Source organism: Ovis aries, chromosome 2 (genome assembly GCF_016772045.2).
Source record: "Ovis aries strain OAR_USU_Benz2616 breed Rambouillet chromosome 2, ARS-UI_Ramb_v3.0, whole genome shotgun sequence".
In the NCBI taxonomy this organism is placed as follows: Eukaryota; Metazoa; Chordata; class Mammalia; order Artiodactyla; family Bovidae; genus Ovis; species Ovis aries.
The window spans coordinates 111,186,840-111,198,953 of record NC_056055.1 but is presented as its reverse complement, the minus strand read 5'-3'; the positions used below and the strand labels follow the sequence as shown (position 1 = coordinate 111,198,953).

At 51.3% G+C, this 12,114-nt stretch overlaps 1 protein-coding gene across 2 annotated transcripts in view; it reads right to left on the bottom strand.

The window, feature by feature from the left end:
• The window catches only part of MFAP3L (microfibril associated protein 3 like), a 47,032-nt gene that overhangs the window by 16,232 nt on the left and 18,686 nt on the right, over window positions 1-12,114 (bottom strand). For both annotated transcript variants that reach the window (XM_042243559.2, XM_027964635.3), the window contains exon 2: window positions 4,797-5,219. In XM_042243559.2, the coding sequence (XP_042099493.1) occupies window positions 4,797-5,088 (292 nt within the window). In that variant the 5' untranslated portion in view covers window positions 5,089-5,219. The remainder of the gene's footprint in view (window positions 1-4,796; window positions 5,220-12,114) is intronic.

Here is a 12,114-nt window from a genome sequence, read left to right as displayed (position 1 = left end):
AATTGCTCAGAAAATTATTTCCTTTCTTTACAAAACACACTGTCCTATGAAGCAGAGATAGAAACACTCGGGATCTTGACTGTACAGAACAAGGGTGAAGTGACCGGTAACAGTGACACAGCTGCCATTTGCCGATGTCGTGGTGTGTTCTAGGTACCACTGTTGTTGTTCAGCTGTTAAGTCATGTCCGACTCTTTGCGACCCCATGGCGGTAGCCCGCCAGGCTCCCTGGTCCGTGGAATTTTCCAGGCAAGAATACTGGTGGGTGGCCATTTCCTTCTCCAGGAGATCTTCCTGACCCAGGGATCGAATCTGCATCTCCAGCATTGCAGGCAGATTCTTTACCACTGAGCCACCTGGGAAGCCTCTCCAGGTACCATACTGAGCATCTAATACATCATAGAAGGCTCACAACCCTGCCTAGAGGTAAAAGAGGATTATCTCTGCTTTACAGATGGGAAAACTGACTCCAAAAAGTGGAGGAACTTGCTCAAAGAGCCGTCATTGTTTGGTTCTGCTGAATTTCCAGTGGTATATTCACAATTACACAAATTTTGTCTAATTTTGAGGAATCAACTTTTAAAATCTCAAATATTTAACTTACTTCAAGAAGAATTTAGTGTAGCACTTTTATGGGTTCACACACTATTCCACGCTTCATCAGAGAGGCAAACAATGATGTACACTTGCTGCTGGGCACTGGCTCCCTCCTGGATACGCTGGGGTGGGGGAGATTCACTCAGGTCTGAAGACGTGACCAGCACAGTTTCCTATGGTCCCTTGGCAGGAGGAGGTAAAAGCATCTCATCTCAGTTCAGTTCAGCTCAGTTCAGTTGCTCAGTCGTGTCCGACTCTTTGCGACCCCATGAATCGCAGCACGCCAGGCCTCCCTGTCCATCACCAACTCACTCAGACTCAGACTCATGTCCATCGAGTCGGTGATGCCATCCAGCCATCTCATCCTCTGTCATCCCCTTCTCCTCCTGCCCCCAGTCCCTCCCAGCATCAGAGTCTTTTCCAAAGAGTCAACTCTTCGCATGAGGTGCCCAAAGTACTGGAGCTTCAGCTTTAGCATCATTCCTTCCAAAGCATCTCATAGGCTACTAAAAACATCTGCAGGCGCAGAGGATAAAAACACCAGAGCTATGTAAACTAAACCAAAATTCATAACGATGAATTCTTCAAAGGTGGGGCAGCCATGAAAGAGCTGTGAGCTTCATATAACTCAGCTCAGATAACTCTGGGCGTGTTTATTTTCAGAGATAATTCTTAATTATTTTTGGTGACAGAATGCTACAAAAGAATGGAGAACAAATCCATGGGGAAACCTAAAACCTCACTTGAAGTAAGAATTTCCAACATAATTGCGCCAGGCATGATTGCCAGGCTTATACCTTTACCGGAGCCAACTTTCTTGAAATGCTTGTTATTTATCATCTGATAAAGGTGCCAATGTGCATTTTCATGGTTTAAAGTCAGAGTAAGAAACTACAGCAAAAATACACTGGATAATTCATACCTGAAATAACAGGGGCATTTTTATAACACTTTCTGGCACTTATATATGGCTACTCACCTGTAGCGAAAGAAAAACTGAGAAAAAAGGACATTTTGTGGCCATTTGTGCTTGCTCACATTATTGGAGCTCTGGGTTATTTTTGTAAAATGGTGGATCACCTCAAACATGTCCTTTGCATGCCTGCTAAGTTGCTTCAGTCATATCTGACTCTTTGTGACCCCATGGACTGTAGCCTACCAGGCTCCTCTGTCAATGGGATTTTCTAGGCAAGAATACTGGAGTGGGTTGCCATTTCCTCCTTCAGGGAATTGTCCTGATTGAACCTGGGTCTCTTACGTCTCCTGTGTTGGCAGGTGACTAGCTCCACCTGGGAAGCCCCAATGTGTCCTTCGGTGAACTCCCAAAAAAAAAAAGGAGTCCTCCAGAAACAGATCATAGAGTGGCCTCTCCGGATCTGTGGGATTGAAGTGACAACACGAGGGACACAAAGCAAGCCAGCTGCTGCTCCCACCAGCAAGGGGCAACAACCCGTTCCTTCTAGGACCCGCAGGGCTGGCACCAGGAACAGCTATGTCACCTTCTCAGCACCAGCAAGAAATGGAAGTATTAAATACTCCTGGAATCCCAAAGCACGCATGGTGGGCAACTCATCAAATGGTTCTGAACACACCTGGGTGTATGCATGCTTCACATGTGCATCACGGTGGGGCCCTAGCACTGCCTCTTGGTGACGGTGATGGGGCTGGTGCGCCGACCATCCAGCCTCTCATCTGTTCTGTCTGGTCAGGGGCTTTCACCACCCCTTGCCTGCCGAGACCTGGAGGAGAAGCAGGTGCTGGTAGGCATGGGAGAGAGGAGAGAGGCACAGAGGGAGAATGAAGCCCAACCTGGGCACACCCTGCTGAGTACTGTCTCCTCCATCCCCCTGCTTCTCAATCCAGACCCGTGAGGATCAAGGCCACGAAACCTCACGCCCACTGTAAGGACCAGAAACAAACTGGGCAACACGTACAGGGCCTTAGTCAAAAGGCGTGGTTGTTAATGGGAGTTACGCTCATCTTGTTTGATTTCAGCAGTGGTGTGTGTGTGGCTCAGTGGTAAAGAACCTGCCTGCAGGAGATGCAAGAAATGGGGTTCAGTCCCTGCGTTGGGACGATTCCCTGGAGAAGGGAATGGCAACCCACTGCAGTAATCTTGCCTGGAGAATCCCATGGACAGAGCAGCCTGGTAGGCTGCAGGGTCCTTGGGGTCACAAACAGTCGGACACGACTGGGTACTGAGCACAGCGCCAGGCAGCAGTGCAGTGCAGGCACATAACTAACGTTGTAGGCTGTTAGTGCTGTTCCCACGCTGTGGCAACCACCTCTGCTGGGTTATTAATGAAATACCACTCCATGTAAACTCCTCGCTGATCGGCCCAGAAACTGAAGTCTACATCCTGGTCAGAAGGTGGACGTCTTCCTGTCATAAATGAAGACTTCAAGACCCTGGCTCCTCGACTGGCACACCGATGATGCTCAAATTTGATGCCGAGGACAGACGTTCCACTTCCTCTGTCTTGCTCGGCAGTTCCGAATATTACCCCGTGTTACTTGTGTCCTGAAATGACTGTTATTATGTGAGGTAATCACTAGAGCTGAGCTGGCACGTTAAGTACCAACATCACAAGTTCTTCTAAAAAATCTAGTGTTTTTCCTCATGAGGCTTTAGAATAGCCAAGGGATTTGTCAGCACGAACGCAGCTACAAATAGGACTGGAGGGCTCTGGAAGACGAGCCTTGAACCTAGCCTCTGTCTCCAGGCCACCGGTGTCTGCTCCTTCCACCCCCGGTGCCCACAGATGGAAGGGAAGTGACCCCAGGTGACTCCAGGGCATTCAACCACCCAAAGCACAGAGACATGAGGCACAGGTCCGCTTGCCGAGACCGACTGGACACCATCGAGATCTCCTTGGAGTGGTCAGTACGACTCCAAGACAGACCTTGAAACATCGCTGCTGAAGTCCAGGCCCACTCTGTGCCCATACTCTCCTCTCACCAGGACACAGGGCTCAGAGTCCCCGCCATGGCCCTCTATACTGGGGACCACCTCTGCTCCAGGCTTAAGGGGGCAGCAGACTCAGTCTGGAGTCCCTGGTCACTTCAGTGTCCTTGGAATCCCTAGCCCTGAAGAAAAACCCTTGGGGTCCAGGACTTGAATATGTGCACGTTGCCATGGTTACCGTCCCCTCACAGGTGTGACGTCACTTCCTCCTGACCTGCGGTGAGAGGAAGGGGCTGGGCTGTTCCGTCTGCCCACCGTCAGTATGGATCAGCTCTGTGACCAGAGTAGTATCAGCTTGGAAGGTTCTGGTCACAGCTAACGACCACGGGCCCAGGGAAAAGCCACGTAAGAGAGGGGCTTGGCCTGTGCAGTCTCCAGGGCTCCTTCTAGTGGGCAAGATCTGTGGCCCCATCATTGCTGCTCCCTCTTGCAGCCTCCCCCCCAGCTCCTGGCCAACAGTCTAGAAACTTCAGCCAGGCTGCCAGGAAACAGATGATCTCTGGCTGCTAGCGAGAAGCTGCATAGAGCCTGCGTTCAAAAAGCGTGACCTTGAGGGTCTTCCCTGGGGGTCCAGTGGTTAAGAATCCACCTGCCGATGCAGAGGATATGGGTTCAGTCGCCGGTCCAGGGAGATCCCACATACATCGCAGCAACCAAGCCTGTGCACCTCAGCTACTGAGCCTGAGCTCTAGAGCCCACGTGCCTCAACTACTGAAGCCCGTGGGCCCTGAGCCTGTGCTCCAGAGCAAGAGAAGTCACCACAGCGAGGAGTGCACACTGCAACTAGAGCAGCCCCTGCTTGTGCAACCAGAGAAATGCCGCACAGCAAGACACCCAGCACAACTCAAATAAATAAGTAAAATGCTTTAAAAAAGCATGGCCTTTAAACTCGCTTAACGATAGACAACTGCTACATCCCATGAAACAAAGGAAGACTCCCTTATGAATGAGACACGTAAGGAAAACCCACTTTACATCCACCCCGACAGCAATTAGTATGCGTTATACTGTGAGATTTTAAGAGGCTTTTTAAAAGACACTAATGCTTGCCTTTCGTTTTCTGAGGCAAGAGTGAAAAAAATGAATTCATTACTGCTGTGAATCCTTAAGGGTATCTATTTCTCTCTGTTGCCTGAAAAGAACAAGGCTCAAGAAGATCCTGAAACAATGTGAGCAAGAACCAGAGACGTCCGGGGCACCCACCCGACCTCTCTGGAGTAGCGGGATGGCCTACCTCCCCCTCGATCCTCCTCGTTCTCCTTCAGCAGTTTGCCCGCCGAATTGTACCACTTGAGCTGGGGTTCGGGAAGGCCGTAGACACTGCAGTTGATCAAGGCACTGTTCCCTTCCTTGACGATGATATGGTCGGTTCTGGCAACCACCACGGGCGCGGAGCCCACCGCCACGTCGGTGCCGTTTAAAGTGCTGCTGGTCACACTGCTGGCGGTTGCCAGCGTGGACACTAGGATTAACAAGGGCACAGGAGGCAGGAAGCACACAGGCAGATGTCTCTTCACTCCGTCCATCTTCTTCGCTTGTTCTTTAAGGCGGCAGAGCCAGCCGGCCGGGGGGATCCTCTAGTGGGTGGCACTCTGTTCACAGCAGGCCAGGGGCCAAACCTGGCCTGGCTCCATGGAGCTGGCTCCTGATTAAAACCCTGTTTAGAAAAAAAAAATGCATAAATACTAGCATTCATACTTTAAAATGATTATTTATAATATGTTAGAAGCCCAGTTAGAACACACATCTGGCTAATTTTTAAATAGCACACCCAATATGAAGTTGTTTCAAATGTTCATGGAAATCAGGATATACGAGTTTGTTACTTCTGCTACTGAAACATAAGACTCCTAGCAAGAACAGCGTAATTTTATATCACACGACCTTACAGGGCTCAAAGGGCCCCTCAGTCAGCACCGCGAGGCCTCCTCCCACCTGCCCCCTCGTGGGCCCTGGGGTCCACTGGGTGCTCAGAATCTCTCTCTGCCGCTGGACAGGCCCTCTGCCTGCTGCAGCGCACCCCGGGGTCTGCCACAGTGGAAGGTCTCCCCCAGCATCCGCTGGCGTGCCCCTCCCCCGACTGGGACACCCTCCCCCTTTCAGGCAACCGCTCCAGGCCCTCTGCCCCTGCGACCCTCCCCTCCGGCCCATGTCACTCACTGAGCTCCTTGGTCTCCATCTTCACGTGCCTCCTGGGATGTAGGGTGTGACATGGTGGGTGGCTGCACTTGTTCACCCAAGATCTAACCCCCGCCTACTGCCCTCCCCTGCATCTCACCCACTAAGCACATGGCCACACCCCGGGGCCTTTCTCCTCTCCACATTCTGAATTCTGAAGTTCCAGGTCATTCTGAGGTTCTCAGTAGCCGTCCTGCCCTGCACCCCACCTGCTCAGTGCCCCTCTGGGGCTCCTGGTCTCCCGACTCCCCTCAGGCTGCCCCCACTGCCCCGGCCAGCACCCGGGCACACAGGACCCGCTGCCCCCCACAAGACCGCGTCCTCCTGCCAGCATCCAGCGGGATGCAACCCGCCCGGGACGTCCTGGCCCCCACCGCAGAGGCCCGCACAGAACTGGGGATGAACTGCACCCACGGCATGCTCGCAGAAACACGGCGCGTCGCCGGCCCAGCCAGGATCCCAGCTTGCGGGTCCACCACCCTCTTCCCTCCACAGTCTCTCCAGCTACAGAACCAACACTGTGGCCCAGTGGTGGTACGGCCTGCCCCCCACAGGGTGCAGGGCTGAGTCCCCTCGTCCGCCCCCCACCCACTGGGGAGGCCTCCTGCCTCTCAGCCGCAAGCCGTCAGCTGCCATCAGCTCCTCTAATGGGGACCCTCGGTGTCCCCCTGCTCTCTGTTGAAGCGGATCCTGCTCACATCGCCAGTCTCTTCCTTAACAGACCCGTGGCAGCTGTCCCTGTGACAGCGGCTCTCCCCATCCTCTCCTCCTGTGGGGTCTCTGTGCCCCAGCCTGCACGGACGGTGCTCCCCGTTCTCCCCCAGTCCCTCTCCTCCCCCTGCAGCCGGTCCTGCCACCTCCCACCCGAGCACCCTCTGGGCCAGATTCCTGGTTCTGACCCCCACCCTGCGACCAGCACTACCCACAGCCCATGCACTTCCTCACCAGGATGCCCTACGGGGACTGGTGTCAGTGCCCTCAGACCAGCTGGTCAATCTGCCAAACAGGCTGCGGCACCGTCTATGCAGGAAGGCTCAGGGACAGTTCTCAACCCCACCACCATCCTCTTCCCCTCTGAACGACCCTAACACCACACCGTGAACTCCACCTGCTGAATACTGCTTGGGCGGGCCCCCCGTGTCTGTGTCCTCTGAGGGCCCTCCCTGGGGGCCTCCGTGTCCCTCCCCTAGGAGCCGGGAGGGAGCCTTCTGGGCTGACCGCCGGCCTTCAGTCTTGGTCCAGGTTCCAGGCCGACCCCTCGAGCCGCTCTAAACACGAGCCACACGGCACCCCTGCTTTCTGTAGTAAGAATCTGCATCTTTGCACTGCTGTGCTATACAATCTGGATTCCTTATCCCTTCTATTCAAAAAGAATTACTGAACATCTACTACGAAAGTGAAGGTGTTGGTGGGTCAGTCGGCTCCGGCTCTTTGTGACTCATGGACGGCAGGCCCCCAGGCCCCTCTGTCTGTGCGGTTTCCCAGGCAAGAATACTGGAGTGGGCTGCCGTTTCCTTCTCCGCAGGATTGAACTCACATCTCCTGCACTGCAGGCAGATTCTTCACCTTCTGAGCCGCCAGGAAATACCTACTATGGGCAGACATTATTCTAGGTCCCCGAGACAGACGAACAGACAATACAGATCTTTCCTATGGAGATGACATCCTCATGGGGAAAAGCAGAGTAAATCCCGTGCGTGTAAGAACTTCGGATAACCACACGTGCTTTGAAAAACACACCATGATGCACCTGAGTGCCAGATGAAGCAATCCTGGAGAACTTCCCTGAGGGGGTGGCCTTGGAGCTCTTTGGGAATCACCCAGGCCCCAGAAAAGGGCATTCCAGGAAGAGCCAACAACTCAAGCGAACGGGGTACTGCCAGGTGTGTCAAGGAACTGGACGGGTCCAGACCTCCTAGGGCTCTAGGGGACAGAGTAAGGAACCTGGATTTCATCAGACGTTCACCGAAAAACGTTAAGCAGGGGAGACAGAGGATGCGATTTCTCTTTAAAAATCAACTTTGCCCGTGCTCAGCCACGTCTGACTCTTTGTGACCCCTGGACCGTAGCCTGCCAGGCTCCTCTGTCCATGGGATTCTCCAGGCAAGAATACTGGAGAGGGTTGCTATTTTCTCCTCCAGGGGTCTTTGCAACTCAGGAATCAAACTCACATCTCCTGCGTATACTGCGCTGACAGGCAGACTCTTTACTGCTCAGCCTCCGGGGAAGCCAGAAATCAACTCTACTGCGCTGCAATTGACAAATTTAACAAAATGGGGTATGCATTTTAATAGGTTTGGGCAGATTTACACAGCCATGTAACCACCACAATACACGAGATGCGGAATGCTTCCATCATGACCAGAAGCACTCTCACGCCCCTTCCAGTTTTAGCTTTTCCACAGACCCACTTTGGTTACTTTGTACGCAGTGTGAGGAAGGACCAAGGTTCATTTCTTCCCCATAGGGGCATCCGGCCGTGTTTGCACCATCTATAGAAAATACCCTCCTTTTTCAGTGGCTGGCCTTGCCCCCTTGTCAAACACAATGAGTCTGTTTCTACACTCTTTCTGCTCCACTAGGGCTGATGTCTTTCCTGAGGCCAATACCTTCCAGACCGTACTGTCAACCTCATCTGTGTCTCTGCGGAGTCTGACATGTTCCCCGACACTTTAGATGCCCAGTGAATTGCTGAATGGATGAATCTGTCTTCAAAAGCAGAAATTATCATTCTAACTGTGTGGATAAAAACACTGAAGAGGTACCGGGGATGATAAGGCAGCTTCAGGTCACAGATTTCTTCAGTAGGAAAGACACACACACTCCCCACAGGGCTGGGTGCCTTCCTGTCCTGGACAGCCCACACGTGACTCTCCAGCAGCAACTAGGGGGCCCAGGATCATGACACGTTACCCCCTGAGACTACGGTTTTCTCTACGTGGCTCATCTTGTGGTTTTCTTTCAGCAGGAGTTATCAAGCTGACCTGCTCCTTACACAACAGTTAAGACATGGGCCAGGTTTGAGAGCAACTAGGCGAGGATCCCAGGTCTAACCCCCCTGACAACCAGGCTGTCTGTTACTACTGGTAACAGACTTATTAGTTAAGACTTAGAAGGATTTATGATCACATGTATGTCAAACATGCACTGCTTGGCTCGATAAATAAAAATTACTAATACAATGTACAAAGAATCCTTCACTGAAATTAATGCTTCTTGAGTTTACTCCAAGTTATATCACATCTTGTTTTCAGTTCTGTTGAACACATTGTGACTACCATCCCACCACTGGAAATCATGATCATGATTTCCAGCTATGATTCCTTTGAAGGGGCTCAGATCTGAGAAGTGCGAGCACCGTGGACAGCACCTGGGGTCACTCTAACTCCCTAGAGGGAGGCGAGGGCAGATGCTGACAAGGACCTCAGGGCGAATGAGAAAGAAGTCATAGCAGGAGACAGGTTCTCATGAATGTGCTGTAAATACACCACGACTTTTTTTTTTTTGCAATTAGAGAGAATGCAGTAAATGCAGTCTTTAAATATAGTCAAAGCTATGGTTTTTTCAATAGTCATGTACAGGTGTGAGAGCTGGGCCATAAAGAACGCTGAGCACTAAAGAACTGATGCTTTCAAATTGCAGTGCAGGAGAAGACTCTTCAGGGTCCCTTGAACTGCAAGAAAATTAAACCAGTCAATCCAAAAAGAAATTAACCCTGAATATTCATTGGAAGGACTGATGCTGAAGCTGAAGCTCCGATACTTTGGTCACTTGACATGAAGAGCTGACTCACTGGAAAAGACCCTGATGCTGGGAAAGACCAAGGGCAAAGGAGAAGGGGGCAGCAGAGGATGAGATGGTTGGATAGCACTGCCAACTCAATGGACACCAATTTGAGCAAGCTCTGGCAGACAGGGAAGGACAGGGGAGCCTGGCATGCTGCAGTGCATGGGGTTGCAAAGAGTTGGACAAGACTTAGCAAATGACCAACCACGGGTCTGAGAAGCAGGAGCACCATGGACAGAGCCTGGGGTCGCTCTGACTTCCTGGAGTGTGGGGAGGCCTGTGCAGACGGTGACCAAGGACCTCAGAGAGAAACAGAAAGAAGACATAATAGGAGAGAGGTTTTCATGCATATGTGTAGTAAGCACACTGACATTTTTTTTTCTCCCCTGCAATTAGGGAGAATACAGTAAATGGGAGACCGCACTAGGCTTTAAGATACATAAATCAGAGGTACTTTCAAACAAAGGCTGGCCACCTGGTTTCTACTTTCCAACACACTGTGCCGGCGAGGACAAAGAGGAGACTACTGTCCAATCATCTTCCAATCATGTCCATCAGTGTTCCGTGCTAGAAACACATAACTGTTCTGGACTGGCATCTGGTTCCCTCAGAGACCTTACCAGGTAAGGGGCTGAGGCATCCCCCCACTCCCACGCAGGCCAAGTAGGGAGCCGACTCATCCCTCCCCTCCTTCCCCATCTGAAAAGTCACTGAGGCACTTAGAGAACAGAATGTACCATTGATGGGCTGTTTGTAACCAGGAGTTTTTACTCTAAAACTGTCTGTGAACGTTTATTTTTGAAAAGAAAGCATTTAATGCATGTGAATGAGTTAACAGTTTTTAATTAAGAATTCACCCTATTTCATGCCATGTCCTTTCAAGTTCAGATTTTTACAAAAGTATCTATTCTGTGCCAGGTGCACTGCCACAGACTTGCAGGGTCAACACGCCATAGAATGCAGTTATGGGCCGCGTCTACGCACAGCGGCCTGTGGTGAGAGCCAGCAGTTAGTTCAGCGTGCTCTGCCGGTGCCGGGGCATGGGGGTGGGCTGGCGACACTGGGAATCGGTATTTGCTGTTGGCCTCCCCAGTACCCCGCCCCACTCCAGCTCTGCCCCCACCCTGGGAGTCCCGTGGTGGTGCAGACGCAGGTCCTAATTGTCCCAGGGCAGGTACAGCTTGTTCCAGACTCGCTGACACCCCTCCCACACAAGACCTTGGCTTCCCAGGGACGCGGGGCAGCTCAGCAGAGTCTCCTCCCTCCCCAGCACCCAAGGTCCTGCCTCCTTCCTTCCACACCTGCTCTGCAGCCACACTGGGGTGGAAGCCCCAGGCAGCTGCTCAAGAGGCAGGAGTTGCCAAAAGAACAGAAAGACATCACGTCCCTTTGCACGCTGGGAAAACGTTCCACAAACGGACTTTGTTCAGCTTGTCAGACTTTGCACATGGCATCGTGAGGAGTTCAGTTAATATCACTATCACATTTGGAAAGACATTGCAGCCTCTGAAGGATAAACCATGAGGGCTGAAATCCACCAGCTTAAAACACAGTCCTTCAGAATACAACAAGGAAGGCCACAGATCCCCAAACCAGGCTTACCCATGGCCACAATGGACAAATTGTTGAGGTTCATGGGTGTGCTCGGAAAACTTTCACAGAATACTTGACTTTAAAAATAAATGCAACAAAAGAGAAAAGAGTTAGCAAGCATCAAAGGTCCTTTCTTCAGCTTGGCCCTTCCCCTACTTCCAAACAACCGCATTTTATCTAAATGCATTTTAATAAAATGCTTTGTGGAGTCGTATTTGCTGTCTCTTCACCTATAATAAAACATGACTATTGAGCATGAAGCTCTGGAGTTGGAAGGGAAAGGGCCTCTTGTGTCAGGGTGTTCTGAACTACATGAATGTACATGATTGTTTTTTTCTTGGCAGGGTCCATGCTGGCATTTCCCCATCAACTGTGATGAATAATTTTATACTTCATACAACGGCGTTTTGTTACAGCATCTACAAAGAGTTCTCACTGGCTCTCACTTGTGCATAAGTGATGTAAGCAGCACAGAGGCCACCCTTTAGATAAGACACATTCTTGATCGGTCCCTACTCCTCAGGTATGGTGGGAAATCTCAGCTTCCTGTGGAATGGAGAGGTCCTGACACAACTCAGTACGTCGTAGATGCTAACATTGAAAACTGACAGCCTTGGGACTTCCCTGGCAGTCCAGCGGTGAAGACTCTGCCTTCCAGGCAAGCGGGGCAGGTTGAGTCCCTGGTTGGGGAGCTTAGAATCCCACATGCCTTACAGCCACCCGCCACCTCCCCCCGAAAAACCTGTAAAACAGAAGCAAGATTGTAACAAATTCAATAAAGACTTTTAAAAAAAGAGTAGACTGAATTTTAAAAAACCTACAAAATAAAAAAACACAAAACAACTGACAGCCAGCTGCCACCACCCTAGTTTGGCTATCTTCCTGGAACTTCCTTTCCTGTGTCTTATAATCAGTGAAAAACACCCACACTAACCTTTTTAACCTGGGCTTCCCTGGTGGCTCAGCAGTAAAGAACCCACCTGCCAGTGCCGGAG